General features: G+C 37.3%; 1 protein-coding gene across 14 annotated transcripts in view; it reads right to left on the bottom strand.

Moving 5' to 3' along the window:
- The window catches only part of PPFIBP2 (PPFIB scaffold protein 2), a 134,979-nt gene that overhangs the window by 31,408 nt on the left and 85,027 nt on the right, over nt 1–18,544 (bottom strand). For 9 of the 14 annotated variants that reach the window (XM_088145884.1, XM_088145880.1, XM_088145882.1 and 6 more), the window contains 5 exons: nt 15,288–15,419; nt 9,383–9,523; nt 6,975–7,067; nt 5,861–5,969; nt 4,681–4,713 (listed from right to left, as the gene is read on the bottom strand). In XM_088145884.1, coding sequence (XP_088002010.1) covers nt 4,681–4,713; nt 5,861–5,969; nt 6,975–7,067; nt 9,383–9,523; nt 15,288–15,419 — 508 coding nt within the window. The remainder of the gene's footprint in view (nt 1–4,680; nt 4,714–5,860; nt 5,970–6,974; nt 7,068–9,382; nt 9,524–15,287; nt 15,420–18,544) is intronic. The other 5 variants (XM_088145887.1, XM_015887932.3, XM_088145885.1 and 2 more) reach the window with 3 other exon arrangements.

Genomic DNA, 18,544 nt, shown 5'->3' with positions numbered 1-18,544 from the left:
ATGACCTACCAAAAAGTATACAAAATGATCGATTTAGTGAATCATGATAGCTAGAGCACCTTCATTGCCCCTCTTCCCAGGCAGATGGCAAATAATTCCTGTGTACTAGTTCCCAGGTTTTATCAGATGTACATGTCTCTTAGAAGGTTTCAATTTTTGTTTCTCTTTCACATCCTCCCAGCACAATTAGTGATGTTTTTTAAAAAAGAATGGCCTCCAGCTTTTTTTCCCCAATTCCACCCCATAGAAGCTTTCTTCCCTAGTCTCAGACTTTTAACGGAAGAGGGAAGTTTAGGCAGCTACACTAGGGAGGAGAATGTGGAAGAGTTTTCTGGTGTGGATTTCTATACAACGTACAAATTAATGAAAACACAACAGAAAATAAAAAGCATAACAGGAAAAATAATTAGCCTAGAATTTGTACAACTAGTAAAAGGCTCAAAGGTTTGGGTATCTTTAAATATATACATGTCTGTTTCTGTGTCTGTACACAAGCAAATTTCTATGGATTGCAGAAACTAGTTCCCTATTGAAAAGTAAACCTGCAACACAAAGTAGCAACATTTTAAGTACTGCTTATTAACAAGATGGACAGTTTCAAACTCAAAGTGATTTACCTGTTGAGAAAAAAAAAATCCATCTCCTTAAAACATCACTTGAAAAGACAAAGATTCATCATCAACCTCTGCCTCACTACCTATTTTCAGTCTGATGGACAAATATACCAACGAATCAGAAGCACACCCATGGGATCACCACTGTCAGGACTCATAGCAGAGATTGTATAGCCTAGAAGCTATAGCACTTCCACACATACAACCTAAAGTATGGATCCAGTATGTAGATGACACCTTTGTTATAATAAAAAAGGAACAACTAGAGAAGACACATGAAACCATCAACCACATCTTCAAAGGAATAAAATTCACCAGAGAGGAAGAAAACAACAACACACTACCCTTCCTGGATATCCTCATCAGCAGAGGAAACAACAATAAATTAGAAACCCAAGTTTATCGGAAGACAGCCCACACTAGTCAAGTACTCCATTACCAAAGTAATAACCCAACCTCCCACAAGAAGAGCTGTGTAAGAACATTATTCAAGTGAGCACAAATGCATTGCAACAACCCAGAACAGCAGAAAAAGGAAACAGACCACCTATATAACATCTTCCAACAAAATGGATATCCATGCAACGTTATCAAAAAGTGCCTGACCACTCAACCTACTACAACACAACCAACACAAGCTATGAAAAGGATTACACTGCCATACATCAGAAACGTCTCAGAAACCACCAACAAACTATTATAACCACATGGCATCTCCATAGCACACAAACCAACTAAAGCCCTCCAAAATACCTTAAGTAAACCAAAAGACCCAGTAGCACAAGAAGAAAAAAGAGGAGTCATCTACAATATACAGTGTAAGGACTGCAACAAACACTACGTAGGACAAACAAGCAGAAGACTAGCAGAACGCATCCATGAGCACCAACTAGCAGTCAGAAGACATCATGAAAACTCCTTAATCTCACAACACATGGACAGACTTAACCATAGTTTTAACTGGGAAACTGTCAGCATTTTAGACCAAACTAAATCCAAAAATGCTAGGGAATTCTTGGAAGCTTGGTATTCAGACAAGGCAGCAATCAACAGACACATAGAGATAAACAGCATCTACACACTATTCAAAAGAGACAATAGAGAGGAAAACAAAAGACCAGAACGTCTCCTCACCAGCAATCATCACCCAGATAAGCAGAAGTTACCGCCAGGCACACAATCAAGCAGGGAACAATACCCTAACCAAGGAACTACCAGAGGAAAAAATAAAACAGAACAAAACCCACACCCACACCAACACTGGCAGGGCATGCCACGGTATATAAGCAGAGAGCAAACCCCACTCCATTCTAGCACTGAAGATGTTACCTAGCCGGGTAATGAAATGTTTGCAAGAAAACAACCAAGCTCAGAGAACCCCAAGGACTCCACAAAGACAAAGATGTTTATAAAGTTTGGATTCTGTTCTTCTTCCCTGTTTCTAATGATAGCCACTTTTCTGTTTCATTCAGTCATACAAAACTCCTTGGAAGAAAATCCAGTAATGCAACTCAAAAGAAAAATGGTAGCAGGTGTTCCACTGCATCTTCTACACTCTAATCTGCTCAAAGGAGTTTTAGGAAAAATGAAGTCTTGTTGTGCAAAAGCTATTAACAACACCCTATAAAAATGTTTCACTATAGTCTTACTAAAATATAAGATATTTGTGTGTGTATTTCTTTTGATGTGGGCTAGCTTCATGGCTTTCTTCCTGACTGGGTTGCAAGAATGCAGGCAGCCACCGGATGGCAGCAAAGAGAAACAGAAAATTCTACCTCTTTGCTAACAACTAGAGGCTGCCTGCATTTTTGTAGCCAGATTCGGTTGCCCTGTTATAGTCTATATGTAAAATCTTAATTTGGGTTAATAATCTCAGTTTTTTAGGTTGGAATTACTCTGAGGTGATTAGAACAGCTTCAAAGATAAAACATCAAGAGTTGTGGATAAGTGGCTCAATTATTCTAAGTGCCACTAATTGGATGGATGATTCTTCACTGCAGACATAAAATCGCTAGCAATGCATTTTGGGAAAAAGATACAGCTGATGACATAAAAATGGACTGGATTATAGCATCTGCCCAAACAATTCGGAGAAATTTTAAACGGACATTTTCCCAGTCCTAGGGGTTTTTGTAATGCAAAATGACTTGATTTATTTAGGCTTCAAAGGAATAATTTGCAAAGATGGCAATGTGACACACAAGGAAAGTACAAAGAAAGAATGAGTGCTACCCACAAATATTAGTAGAGTATGGAGGAAATATCATTGTTTAGGGAGAGTTTCATGCACTGGATTATTAATTCCAATTATTTACAAAGTTTTGTAAAGTATACTGATGGGAGTAGAATAATTAGTAATTATATATTTTTATTATATCTTAAAAATTAAGGTTGACATAGATGCAGCGTGGAGGGAAAAAGACAAAGCCAGACAAAACTGCATGCAATGGGCAGTAACCAGACAAAAAAAACCTGTGCATTTTGTACTTAGAGACTTTTGATTAAATTTTCATTATAATTATTAAGCTTCTAAAAGAGTCACGTCAAGGTCTTTTAATATTTAAGAACTCTTAAAAGTGGTTTACTTTATAATACAAGTAAAATATTTTAAAAGGTGAATTCGTATTACGGATGAACTCATTTTACAAAACCATAAAAGCTGGATGGGTACTGGAAATAAAAAGGAAAGAAGTCCTTGAGCTGAGCTTAATTCCTGGTGGTTACAGTTTTATGTGGTTTTCTCTGCAACAATACAATAGTGGTTTGCATTCCAAGATTTTTTTTCAACTATCCAGTCTATCCTACAACCTGGATGTCTATCATCCAAGTAATAATCAGGTCTGATGCTGCTTAGTTTTTTCAAAATCTGCCAAGATCTGTTGGGTATTGGAACCTGCTGTAGAAAAGCCCTTAAAAGATTTTTTTTTTTTTGCATTTATGATATGGATTAAATCCAGACTTTATTAGGAGTAAACCCAATGAAATCAACAGCATCTAATTAAGGTATAGCATTTTAGTTACTCAGAATGTAACTATAAAGAGTTTATACTGGAGTTCATTGACCTTGACAGAGCCTATTTAAAACTGTAATGTTATCTAATTCCAAACTGAGATTTATTTTTTTTGTCAGATGATACAAATAACAAAAATGTTATCTGTAACGCAAATCTCACAGTACAGATAGTCCTCACTTAACGACCATTTGTTCAGCTACTTTTCAAAGTTACAGTGGTGCTGAATGAATGGTACTTATGCCTGAGACCTGAAGTTACAGCCATTACAGCGCCCCTGCGGTCATGTGATCAAAATTTGGGCAACTGGCAGCCCCCTGTGCTTGCAACTGCAGGGGTGCTTCAATTCCTCCCACCCATCTCCCCCCATCTCTGCCTTTTTGGCTGCCCTTCAGGTACTCCTCAGTGGTGGCAGCAGCGTTGGGGCTGAAGCAGAGGCCGGGGGCCTTCAGCAGTCTCAGCTGGCCACCATCAACCCCAGGCCTCTATTTCAGCCCTGGTGCTGCCACTGCTGCTGAGAAGTGCTACCTCAAGCGCTGGGGCTCAAGTAGAGGCTCGGGGATGGTGGCGGAGTGCTGCTGTGCAGGGTAGCCAAAAGGGCAGAGATGGGGGCGGAGATAGGTGGGTGGGTGGAGTTGAAGAGGAGGCAGAGGAGACAGTTCCTTATCTTACTGAGGCTTGGGGCTGGGAGGGACCAAGCTGGGAATAGCTTGGAGTGGGATGGGTCCTCGCCTAACGACCAGTGGGGTTCAGTTAACGATAGAAATGGGGGCTGCTGGGATTGCCAACACTAAGCAATGCAGACGTGTGATGTCACGCTTTATGACCACATTGCTTAACGATGGAAATTTCAGTCCCAATTACCATCATAATTCGAGGACTACCTGTATTTATATCATTCAAGTTGCTGTCTGGTTGCTTTAAACAGTGAGTTATTCACATGTATTCACATTATGATTTAACAGCAAATTATAAATTAATTTTCCCTGCTGCAGAAATGTATTTTAGCTGCAATTTGTATCTGAAAGGCAAGAAAGTGAAATCTCAGGGCTTACGTTTTTCTTTTAGCCTTCTCTTATACACTTCCTCTATGACAGGAAATGGAGAAAGTCAATGAAGAATGCAGGAAAAAACAGAGAAGATAACTATATGCAATTCTATCAAATATGCATCCAGTAATAAAAGATATACAGTATTTGACATTACTGATCTCTTTCCTTTTTCGAAAGGAGATAAGAACAGTTATGAAAGGAGCTAAGCCACTTAAAATGCGTAGGCCCTCCTTCTTTTGGAATCCATAGATAGATCAGTGGTTTTTAGAAAGAAGCGTATTTGCTAACATTTCTAGCAATTTTTAGACAAATAGTCAAATCTAGTAATACATGCACATATAATATAAAACATGCAAAAACATTATGAATAATTAAAATCAGTACTAGAACTCCTGTCCATTTAATAAGTAATACAATTCCTAGTGTGTTTTAAGACATCTTTGAAAAAATTAAATCTAAAAATGGTCATTTACCTTTGGAAAACCACCACTAATTCAATTTTACCAACCATATAATAGGGGAACAAAGATTGAGTCACCCACATTTGATCTGGTAGAAGAATTAAGGGCTGAATATTTATTGCATAATATTATGAAATCATCAAGTTGGAAAGGGCCATATACATCATTAGGTCCACCTCCTGACTCAATGCAGGAATCCAGATAGCATCTCTGACAGATCACTCTCCAATCCTTACTGGAACACACCCAGTAACCATATCTTTGCTTGTGTGCCTGATGGATAAAGCATATTCAGTTTGGCCAGTAAGAGAGAGTAAGAATAACATTTAATAAATGTTGCCCATTGTTTTGTATAAACTGTAATACATAATACAGTAATGTAGTTAATGAAAATACTCCTCTTCCCCAGAATATGGAGGTCAAGTCAATCTTCTGCAAACTCTTAGCTTGCCTACTACAGAATAAGTCTATAGTAGGAATTCCACCTGAATTGCTGCAAACCAATTAAAACTGTTACACGATACATAGATAATAAAGCAGGATGTGGGAATTCAACTGTCATAATCAAACTCAGAAATGCTGTATGGATAATTAAGAAAATCAGTTTTCATTCTCTTTGGCACAATGGCTATCTATCAGATTCTTCATTTTAAATATTAACAGTCTGCATACGATTCTTAAAAACAGCTGGCAGCAACAGAAATATAAGCAAACACCATTACCTCTTTCTGCAATTTCATTATTTGCAGATGTCCTCGAGATTTGACTCTGTAATCGTTCAATTTCTGAGTCTTTTAGAGCTAGCTGTTCTTGAAGCTGTGCTATTTCAGCCTAAAAGAACAGATAAACAGTAATTGTCTTTCTATCTTAACACTTTGTCAAAGAAGCAACACACAAAGAATCACTGTGAATTACAGTATTTCTTGTAATAATATAAAAACAAAACAAAACAAAACAAGCCCCCCATCTGCCTTTATTTCTTTAAGGTATTAGAAGACCAGATGATGGATCTATATATGTTCCCACCCATATCCTGGTTTTACACAGGATGAACTATTGCTTTTAATTAAAAGGTAGGAAATATTTGGCTAGAGGATTTTCAAGAGAGGAATGGCTTTTGCATTCACGTGGGGTTTCAGAGTTGGCAACTAAAAACAACTGTCTGTTAGGATAAGGTCTAGAGAGGGGGTCCCCAAACTCTTCAGCTCATCGACCCCTTCATGAAGTTTCAGATTGTTCATTGATCCCCAAACATTTATTGTATGAACATAATTTAATAAATACTACTTTAACTAATAGTACCTGAAATAACAATAATAACACTATAATGAATAGTCCCATTGACCACTTTGGAGAACCCTGTTCTAGAGTCTGGTGGATACGTAGCATACAAATTATTGTACATACATACATATATATTTTGACATGTCCTCTATTTCTATGACATTTCTTTGGATTTAACTTCTAACAACCAGAAATTTTAAAGAGCAAACTAGATCCAATACTCATTCTAACAAGGCAAAGTGACTGAAATATTCTGCAAGACTGTTTCTCAGGAACAGGTCTGCGCAAAATGTTTTAGGCTCCATAAAAACTCCCCCCCCCTTTTGCACGTGAATATTTCCCCCCTTATTCTCCTTCTGATGCTTCCCTATATCCTACAAAAGCATTCTTGTCAGCTAACTCAGAAACAAAAGAAGAATCAAAGGGCACATTACAACCCTCTGGAAACTAGAATATGCATCCTAGAAAGTATTTTAGATTAGATTATTGAGTCATTGGTCCAGATCTTTCCTGGGGCAAACTTGGAATGTTTCTCTATATTGTGCTGCTCACCTTTGTTGCTTTCAGTTTCCACTCATATTGAGTCCTTTCATTTTCTAGCTCTTCAACCTTAATTTTCAGGTGTTTGAGTTCCTGTAACAAATTCTGCAGGGAGTGAGAGATCAAAAAATACTTCTTAATGACATCAATCACATGTAAACATTATTATCAATGGCAAATATATTTCATGGTTAAATTTATGGAATGGTAGAACCACTTGACTGAAAATATTAAGGACTGCAGTAGGGCAGTGTTTCTTAAAGTGTGGTCCTAGGACCCCTGGGGGTCCCCCAAGACCCTCTCAGGGGGTTGCAAAATCAAAATTATTTGCCAGCCTATGTTGAAAAACAATACAACATTAAAATCCTACCAAACAATCATGAGAAGCAATAGTGGCAGTGAATGCATCAAGTTTAATTTTTGATATGGTAAATACTGATAAATATAACCCATATGAACAAAAGCTCTGTTGGGGTCCTCCATAATTTTTAAAAGTGGAAAGAGGTCCTGAGAGAAAAAAGTTTAAGAAATGCTGCAGTAGGGGAAGCAGAATATAACATTCTATTTTGTGTGGCAAATACACTGTTTTATTTATAAGCCAGAAACTTCCATTCCTAATCTCCTTTCGTTAATATGGGTGTTTGCTATTCTCTCTTAATATTTGATAAAGTCACTTCAAATTCCATTTTTAGCTTTAATTCCAAAAAAGTTACGTCTGCCAGCGTATCCCAACATAACATGCCTTATTCCTGAGTGAGATGGAAAAGTTAGGTCTTAACTATTCTCCTGAAACCTAGGAGGGAAGGGACAGATTAGATCTATGTAGAGAGAGAGAGAGAGAGAGAGAGAGAGAGAGAGTTCCCACACATAGGAGCAGTAATAAAAAATGCCTATTTCTTAGGTCCTGTCAGATGGCATTCTCGGATAGACAGGACCTGAAGGAAGTTGACCCTACTTGATCTAATCTGATGGGGAAAAGAATATATATAATATTTTGTGTCAGTTTCTTTCAGCTTTGTTTTGTTTTTCAGTCTATATTAGGTAACCAATTATTATAATATAGTTAATGCAAGGCAACAGTACAGATAGAGGTAGAGGCATTACTTTAAAGAAATCAGCAGGAGCAAAACAAATGTGTCCAAAATGTGATTCTCCAAGTTTCAGAAAATAACACTGCAACTTCAACAAACCTGGGCCAGTAATATATCTTAAAATGAGCTTATGTTAGGCATACCAGTGTCAGTCCTGTTGAATTCCATGAGCTAATCCAAAGTAGTTTTCAGACTGACATATAACGTGGTTTTAATCAAACACAGTGAAGGTTTATTCTACAAAACCCAGATAGCCTTAACTGATGTGTTTTGCAGAATAAGCAATTAACATTTATGAGTTTTAAACAAAGAAATACAAGACTGAGCTTTTATAGTGGCTTCCCTGTGCCCCATTCATTTGATTCTCTTAAATAAAATGTACAAAATAAATGAAACTCAGATGCCTATAATTTAAATACATTTTGAAGCTCATTGCCTTAAATGGAGGCCCACAGGACCTGAAGGAAGTTGACCCTACTTGATCTAATCTGATGGGGAAAAGAATATATATAATATTTTGTGTCAGTTTCTTAATTTTCTCATGTCCATCAAACAATAGAGGTTTGATACATTATGCTAATATATTATAGATAAACCTTTAACAATTACTTAATGTATTTAATAACACATTAATTACTATAAAATCTAATTTAAAAACAGATTGTCTGTAATTATTTTTTGCTTTCCTTGTTAATTATACATTATTAAAACAGATTTACCAAACAAAGCAATTAGGTTCAATATTCCCCACACACTTCTTCTATAAATTAAGAGGACTGGTATCTTCAAATAAAAGCTTATAAGTTACTAAAGAAGCATAGAATATCCCTAAGGAACATTTAACTAGACCTTTGCAATTCGCAGCATGGTTCTGCTTTAGTGACATATGTTAAAATTTTCAGATATTAACAAATTCAACATTACATAAAACATAGGTGTAACACTGCAATCCATAATTGGAGACTGCCTACATATAGTAAAAATGGGTTTTACAAATAAGGCCAGAATACACCCAAAGGTGGATCACCATTATTGAAAAATCTCCTTACATATAATGTAGAGTTGTAGGAGATAAAACTGATTTACAACTGGGAATCATGGTTTGTTACTATACTAACTCCAAGCCAAGACAAGCAAAACCTGCCTCTTTGTTATGAAACACAGCATTCTGTAAAAGCAGCATCAATTCATGCCAAGTGGTCACAGCAAACTCTGGTTAGTAATGTTTAGTTTATTCCTCAAAAAAAGGACAATGCATAGATTCAGGCTAACATTTGACCTTCATACTTCACACTGAAAGCAATTCTCCTGTGAAGGGAAATCTATTACCAATTCACTGCTGTCTTGAGAACCAACTGCCTCCATACTTGGCTTCCTACTATGAGATTTTCTTTCCTGGATTTGACTGTTAATCTCCAGTTGCAGTCTACACATCTGTTCTTGTAGTTCACTGATCAGGTTGACTACTGACTAAATAAGAAAGACAGAAAATGACATCCAGAGACAACATGAAATGAAGCCAAGAACATCACTCTTAGACGGTTGGGGGTGGGGGAGGAAATGAGTCACAGCAATAGGCCTTAAGGTGTTCTCTTTTGTGAAATAGTGAAAAGCACAGGGGCCATTCCACAGAGCAGATCCCATTAATGTTTAAAACAAGAACCAAAACAATTCCTTCTCAATCTTAAGAAGCTCAGATGACAAGTAACATCATAAGTGGTAAAAATGCATTGTGGGGACTCCAAAGTCCTGTAGCTTGATAAATGTCTCTAACTCATTAAGAATGCATGTCTGCAACTGATTTCCTGAACATCTGCCTATGATCATATCAAACCAATGCTTCTTCTGCCATATTGTAGAAGGAACCGTGTCTGCAAAGCTTAATACTACATTTCTATAAATACATACACGGTAAAAAGAAATGGTGCATCTCCATTAGTTAAGGCTAGGCAATTCTTTAGATTCAGTTAGGAAACCATGCTTCCAAAAACCTGCAAAGGGAACGTAGCACCTATTTGTAACTCATTAAAGCATTCCATTTTTTAAAATAATAATTTTTATTGAAGTTTAAAAATACAGAGAGAAAAAACTAATTACGAACTAAGAAAAATATAAAAAGAAAAAAGAAAGAATAAAAAGTGCAAAGGGAAAAGAAGAAAAAAGGGGGAGAGGAAAGACTTCCTCACCATTAAAGCATTTTTGTATTTTCACAGAATCACACAACTACTGCAAAAAGGATTCCACTGCAGCTTTGTGATCCTGAAAACAGAAGTGGTTACTTTAATGAGTTGCAGATAAGTGCTATGCTTATCCTCCTATGTTTTGAAGCACTTCTTCCAAAAAGAATCTGAAGCACTGACAACCCTAATCCTATACTAAAAAAAAAAAAGTACCAAAGGCCTCATAGATCACAAACTTTCCTAAAATATTCTTAGGAATCTGCCTAGTGTGGAATCTTACTAAACAGCAGAATATCCCTTGTTGTTTTCTTGGCAACAATACAAAGGTACTTTATCACTGTCTTCTTCTGGGAGAGTGTCCAATTTCCCAGTCTAGCCTACAGACTGGATTTCCCATCCAAGTACTTAAACAGCTCTGACCCTGCTTGTTCAACACCGACAAAGATCAACTAGGTGCTTCCATTGTCCTGAGAGAATCTTAATTGTTCTTAAAAATCATTCATAAACACAAGTATCCCTAAATGATACCCTAATGTCTACCAATATTTTTCTTTTTAATGCCTTCTAGATCTCTTTCAGGAGCAATGAATTAAAAGTACATCCTACGAACACCCTGGAATTCTTTTCAAATCACAAAGATTCAATGGCAGAAAGAGAGACATAGAAAACATCCTCTGAAACAAGAACAGCTGAAAATAGTATCTCAAAATATGAAGCTATTTCCCAAATAAAAATAGAAGTATAGAGAGCCTTTGCAAAATTCATGGAGCTAAGAGAGATGAGAAAGCTTGGGTACAGTTGCTTGGGTATCATTCCATAACCTCAGTTTGTGCTTTACCATTACAATATACACATACACACACCAGAGCGGCATAATTAAACTCTCTATCAACATTCCAACTGGTTTTTATATTTGATGAGTGTCAGCTCATCTATTTTCTCATGAAAGGTAACTTTAAACTCTAAAATGTTAATGTAGCATAGAATGTTAAAAAGTCAAATTTAACTTTATGCTGGAGTATAATTATTGCTTGGGACAGGGAATGGCTCTATATGGTTATATATGCATAAGCCAACTTTCTATTCATAACAAATTGCATCTTAAACTCATATAAGAAAATCAGTTCTAGGTAGGGCATTCAAGAATGAAAATTATAAAAGTCTCAAAATCCATGTTCTCAATCTTTTTTCTTACAGCATAAATTGGAAATATTTGCAGAGAGTCCTTAAGTTTTGGAAAGAAATTCTGAATGTATCATTTTGGAGAGAGAACTCTCTCACTAAGCCAAAATTAAACTAGAGCTGCAGATGGTTTACACGGAAAGAGAAATACATATTCTGCAGTGGGCATTCATTTTCAAAATGGAAGAGATGGGACTCTGACAGGTTGCCTTTGCTTAGCTGAAAGCTGATGCTAAACCCTTCCCTTACTTCTACCTCTCAGCCAGGGTGATCCAGGGGATGCACCATCCAATTCTTGTGCCAGAACTACGTACAATAATTACAGGTCTGTAATGACATTTGTTGCCATAGGAACCATTTCCCAGACTCTGCAGAGCAACATGATTCTGCTACTCTTCTTTCAATCTGTTTCTGTTTACTCCTGTCTGAAAAAAACAGGACTATTACATTGATTTCATCTGGTTTCTACTACCTATGTCACTTCTTCTCAGAATTAAAATGGGAGGCAGATTCAACTAGAGTGGGAAACAATAAAATGACCTGTCTGATTTAAGCCAATCTGTTATTTCTCCACAGGGCACTATTCTCCGCGTGTGTCTTGACTGAAATAGAGGAAGCACATAAAAAACATTTCACAGAGATAAACCCACTTCCACAAAAATTGTGCAGCAGGAATATTTGCTTATTTTATTCAATTTGGATGCTGTCCAACTCCGACCAATCTGGGGCGGTTCACAACAATAAAATAATACAAAAACCAAGAAATTATAGAAATTAACCAAAACAAGTACAAAAAATAACTACAAAATAATCACAAAATGGCAATCCAACAACAAAACAAATATAACACATCACAAATGTGGAAATCTCAGGAATTCTACCCCAAGTCCTGGGTAAATAGTCAGCTCTTTAAGGCTTTCCAGAATGTATTCAGGGTGGGAGTCATACAGATCTCAGTGGGGATTTCATTCCAGATGGCAACACCGCTATACAGAAACCGCTTCTATAGGTCCAGAAACCGCTTCCATAGGTCCAGAAAGATGACAATGATTAATCGGGGGGACCCATGGTGCACCCACTCTGCCAGATCATACTGGACAGGCAGAATCAATGAAACACAGGCGGCCCCACAGACGCTTCTCGGGAGAAAAATCGGCAGGAGAGACTTGCAACCTTCCCTGCTGGCTTCCCCACTGACTTTGCTTGTGGGAAGCTGGCAGGAAAAGTGACAAATGGTGATAATGTAACCGGGGGATGCTACAACCATCGTGTGAGCTGGTTGCCAAGTGCCCGGATCACAATCACATGACTGTGGGGGTGCTGCAACTGCCGGAACTTCAAGGACCAGTTGTAAGCACCACTTGTTCAGTGCTGTCACAACTTCGAACAGTCACTGAACAAGTGGCCATTAATCGGGGACTACCTGTAGATGGGTACAGAGCTGGCTGAAAAATTGTATCCAACATGTGTATGTCAATGGGTCTGCATCAAGTTGGAGGGAAGCCCTGAGTGATGTATTAGTTCAACATATTTATAAATTATTTGTATGAAGGGTTAGAAAATGTGAACATCAAATCTGCAGATAACATAATTAGGGGTGGGTGGGAAATAATTTAGAGGACAGTATCAAAATTCAAGATCTTGAAAAGCAATGGGCAGAAACAAGCATCAATTTCAACAGGGATAAATGCACAGTCCTACTTTTGGATAGAAAAAAATCAAAGGCATAAGTGTAAAATTGATGAGAGGAACCATACTGGACAACAATAATGTGAAAAAGATCTAGGTGTCTTAGTGGATTATAAGCTGCACATAAGCCAATCATGTTATACAACTGCCAAAAAAAAAAAAAAAAAAGCAATCCTAGACTGTATCAACTGAAGTAAAATCTCAAGTTCAAAATCAGTGATTTCTCATTCTGCATTGGTCAAACCACACCTAGAACATAGCATCCAGTTCTGGGAACCAGAAGTAGATTGGCAAATTAGAGTACTGAATGTCCGGAAGAGGGAGTTCAAGGTGATAAGGCACCTTGATGGAAATACTTATGAGAAGGCACTGGGTATGTTCAGCTTGGAGGACAGAAGACTTCAGGAAGACATCATAGCTGTCTGAGTATCTGAAGAGTTGTCATGTAGAAGATGGGCAGATTTGTTCAGAATTATTTCAGGACAAGAAAGAGGCTTCAATCACATGAAAATAATTTTGGTAGGACACCAGGAGTGAATTTCCAACTGTAAAAGCTGTTCAACAACGGAACAGATTACTTCAGGGAGTGGTGGACTCTCTTTCACTAGAGATGTTTACACTGGATGTTCATCTGTCAGAGATCCTGCAGTAGTGGATTCCTGAACTGGCCAGAAATCGGACTAGACAATCTCCAAGATCCCTTCTAACCCTCCCACTGTATGATTTTATGATTTCTCACAGCATGTCCTGGCACAGTTTTGGGAACAACTGCTCTGATGTTTCTCCTTGGCAGTTATAAGTCAATTTCACCGAGCCAGCGGTATTCCATCACATAAACTTTTAAAAAGAAGACCATCACAATGACTTACAAAAAATAAATATTTTCTTAAAGAAACATGTTTTTAAAAAGGAACTTAACTGTGCACTTACCTTTAAAGTTCTTAAGCAAAAAAAAAAAATTTTTTTTACCAGTTTGAAACAGAGATGCTCACTGTAAATAAGTACAAAAAAGGTGGAATGCCCCATACATATCTTATTCATTCATTCATTCATTCATTCATTCATTCATTCATTCATTCATTCGATCATGTGATCTATAATCAATAATTAGCTTCCTGAAGCTTAAGACTAAAGGTGAAACTGCATCATTTGCTTCTCTTAGCACTCTTAGAAGCATTATCACTTCCAAGTACCTTTGCAAAGTGATATAAGGGACAAATCTATAGAGGTGATATATTCTGCTTGTATGACTACCTCAACAAAGGGATATGCAACATTATGTTATTTTCTTTCAAACTTGCTACACTTCTCTGACCGCTTTGATGTTGGGTCTTTCTGATAATGATACCTCCATACATTTCTGAGTATAATGCTGATAGAAGAAGGTGCACACTATTTATATAAGATGAAAATCAGACTGGAAAGTTGTCTAACTGAACCGTAGAACTGATTACACAAATACAAAATTAATCTAGTTCAGACCCTTTGATACTGGATTATGAAACTGATAACGCAATGGGCAAAGCACTACAGGAATAATACTATAGGAAGAAAGGGGTGCTTCTGAAATGATCTGCTTTCCCTAAAGGACTGGGTGGTAGGAAAGGACTAATTTTTATTTTTTATTTTTAAACTACATCAGGAGTATAAAGCATGCAGCCTTCAGACCATGTGTAGCCAGATGGGGGACTGAATATAACTCCAAGTGTCACATCAGAATGGATGGGGGCAACATTTTGGATTTCTTGTTTTGCAAGCCTTAATATACCTATTTCATCAATCATCCACCCCAGAAGAGACAAAATTAGCTTGGGTCCCATTTATTCTGGCAGCTTCTCCCTTCCATTTGCTTTTCTGCTAAAAGAGGAAAATCTGCAGTATTTTCTCTTCAGGAGAATTTTACTGTTCTTGCATCCTCTATTGATAAAGGAAAAAAAAAACACAACAGGGGGGATGGGGAGAGAGCTAAATTTTGCTATTACAAAAACCTCTGCAAAATGCTAAAATAAAAAAATTACAAATTGTAAAACAACAAATAGTCAATAAAATAAAGTTAAGGGAAAAATAAAAACTGGAATCTACTCAGTCAGTTAACTTTCTCTCTGACATAGATCTACCTAGATCTAGATCTTATCCATCTGAAGTAGCTTCAGGAATTGAAAAGACAAACAAGCAAGGCTTACCTCAGCTTTATTCTGCTTCTCTTCATACTCGCTCTGTTCCTTCTCCATTCCAACCAGCTTGATCTTTAGATCTGAAACTTCTGCCATTAAATCCAATTTCTGGGTTTCTAGCAATGTCCGACTTAATAATTCCTGCAAAAAGAGAAGATGATTTTTCCAGTTATTAAATTCTAAAATAAACAGAAAAAGTCTTTTACCTTTCCCTTTCTGATTTTAACAATGAATATGCAACATTTATTATTATTATGGTTGGTCACATAGTCAGCCAGATGTTTAGACTGGTTTTGGCATTTTTATCCACCTATCAAGTCCTTTCCAAGGACTTGGGATAGGCAGATGTTGTTTGATGGTGTTAAAGGTATTGTTGCAGGATGTAAACTGTTCCAAGTAAAGCTGCCTTTTGCAACTGACTGATGGTGATTTTGTCAGTGCCGATGGCGTTCTTCTATCATCATCATCATCATCATCATCATCATCATCATCATCATCATCCAAGAGTTTTAGCATTCTGTATATGGTTTTGTTATGTTTTGAATTATGGAAGCACTCAAATAAATATTTATTACCATTAATTAAAATTGTTTACTTCCAGTAAGTAAAATAACCTATAGCAAAGTTAGAACAGAGTAAAAATACCAAAAATAAAGGGCTTTCCCCCCTAGGGGTTCATGTAGGATACAGAACATCTACTATTTTTGGCTGAGAAAAGTATATATGGGAGAATGGATTTTTGAGCAAGAAATGGCAAAAAATGTTTGCCTTTTTTTCCTTCTCTCCTCCCGCAAAGATGACTGGATAGGACATATTTCAAAAACATAATGCAAAGGAATTCTGTATATTAAAAACATTACAACAAATGTACTGTGGCCAGGGGAGGGAGGGCATCCATTCTAAATCAGAAGACTTGTAGCAATAGTTAAAGTAAAAACTCCCAATTACTCCATAAAGTTACCTTTATGGAGTAATTGGGAGTTTTTACTCTAACTATTGCTACAAGCCTTCCACAGAAATCTATAAACCATGCCCACTCGACAAATTAATCCTTGTTTTTTTTTTTTGAGTGGGATTGTTCTAGTCTAAAAATCACACAAATTGCTGGGTGCAACAATCTTAAAATGAACCAGAAGATGAATGAGTGTTAAGGATTTCAGGAAGCCACATGCCAGTATATGGAGATAACTCTTTCTAACTGTTGCATTTTTCTCACAGCTAGATCTCTGACCCCATCTTTTCTGGACATTAGAAAACTTCTGAGCAACAATATTAGCAAGGGAACACTAAATAGAAGCAACCAGAACCATATGCAAATAATGTGGCATCAAAATCAGATAAATTGAGCGATTTTATCCACCTAATCCAGATTTACAGAAACCTCACCTACCAAACTGCTTCCACTTTAGAATTTAATCAGAATCACAGTCTGAGCATGAGCCAACAGTGCAATACAAATGTAAAAAAAAAAAAAAGCAAATGTAATCCTAGGCTGTACCAACAGCAGTATAATTAAAAGATCAAGAGAAGTTATCATTCCTCTCTACTCTCTGTTGGTCACACTAGAACAGTGTTTCTCAACCTTGGCCACTTGAAGATGTGTGGGCTTCAACTCCCAGAATTCCCCAACCAGCATGGCTGGCTGGGGAATTCTGGGAGTTGAAGTCCACACATCTTCAAGTGGCCAAGGTTGAGAAACACTGCACTAGAATATTGCATCCAGTGCTAGATACCACATTTTAGGAACAAGATTGACAAACTGGAGCATATCCAGAAGAGAGCGACTAAGGTGATAAGGGTCTTGGGAAAAAAACCCCCCTGAGGAACAGTTAGAGGTGTTGAGCCTGTTTAGCCTGGAAAAGAATGCAGGGAGATACGGTAGCCATATTTAAAAGGACTACCATGGTGAAGATGGGGCATAATTGTTCACAGATGCAGCAGAAGATAGGACAAGAAACAGTGGGTTAAATAATAAGGAAGTGATTTTTTTCAGTTGGATGTCAGAAAAAATGTCCTAACTTTAACAGTAGTTCAACAATAAAATGGTGGTGGACTCTCCTTCACTGAAGGTGCTTAAATAGAAAGTGAATGGTCACCTGTCAATGATGCTATAGAGTAGATTCCTGCTCTGGGCAGAGGTTTGAACCACATGATCTCCAAGGTCCTCTTCAATCTTTATATTCCATGAGTACATGATTGCTAGCACTGGAAGTAAAAAGTCTTCCCTGAAATGAAAAGAGGCCTAGGCCTAAATGGAAAACAGTTCACCTGAATACAGCACAGGTAATTTCTGTCTTATGTAACAGTCAATAGACAACTCTCTTGCATGAAGGTAACACTGATATCCATCCATAAAAAAAGAAGGAAAACAGCTAAAGCAGATGAAGACATGCAGAAGCACTAAAGGCTGGTAGTGATAGACAAAGTTGTTGGCTCCACTCCTTCAAATGGTCTGGTAGTCTAAGGTAATATCAAATTTATGGAAACAAGTAATAATAGTCTTAATTTTCAAGAAAGTAGACAATTACTGCAGGAATAGCTTGTAGTCAATTGTGGGCAAGTTCCTTGTAAAAGTAATTCAACAAAGGCTTCAGAAAGATGAGAAGAAGTAGCCAAGCAGAACAAGACAGCATCTTTTTGTCTGGAAGAAGATGCTGTGACCAAAGTCCAATGCCAATTATACATGGAATACATCAGTGTAGAAACTCATTCCTGTATTTACTGATTTTGCAGCAGCATTTGACAGTATCCATTGGCCAGTGCCACGAAAAGTGCTACTGCAGAAGGTGTGCTTGCTAAAATAATATGCCTCTTGCAGCACATAAAGGATGACACAATTCTGTTCATGACAAAATGTCCAAAGGCTTCCCTGTATTTACTGGTGGAAGGCAAGGCTGTGTTGCACCTCCCTTGCTGTTCAACACTGAGATCAATGCTGGTTGGGATGGTGTCAAACTTGGAAAAGATGAATTCATCAGAGATCAAATGTTTCCTGATGACAATGTGATTTTTCCAGACAATGAAAGATATGCCTATGAAATCCTGCTTGACATAAAAACTCCTGTTATCTATATGGCTAACTATCAATATTGACATGATCAAGGTATTCACAACCAGTGACTCCCAGACAACCATACACTTTGATGAAGCTCACTTGATCAATTTAAATACTTCAGCTCAATTGTCCAAGAACAGAAAATAGTTGCCACAGATGATATCAACAATCAAATTGGCCAGGCTGCTTTAGCCTTCACAGCACTGGCATA

Source organism: Python bivittatus, unplaced genomic scaffold (genome assembly GCF_059951505.1).
Source record: "Python bivittatus isolate LINGU-HERP-01145 unplaced genomic scaffold, Pbiv_v1 ctg000480_np1212, whole genome shotgun sequence".
NCBI classification, from domain to species: domain Eukaryota; kingdom Metazoa; phylum Chordata; class Lepidosauria; order Squamata; family Pythonidae; genus Python; species Python bivittatus.
Note: the sequence above shows the minus strand (reverse complement) of the source record. Positions and strands in the feature narration are given on the sequence as shown.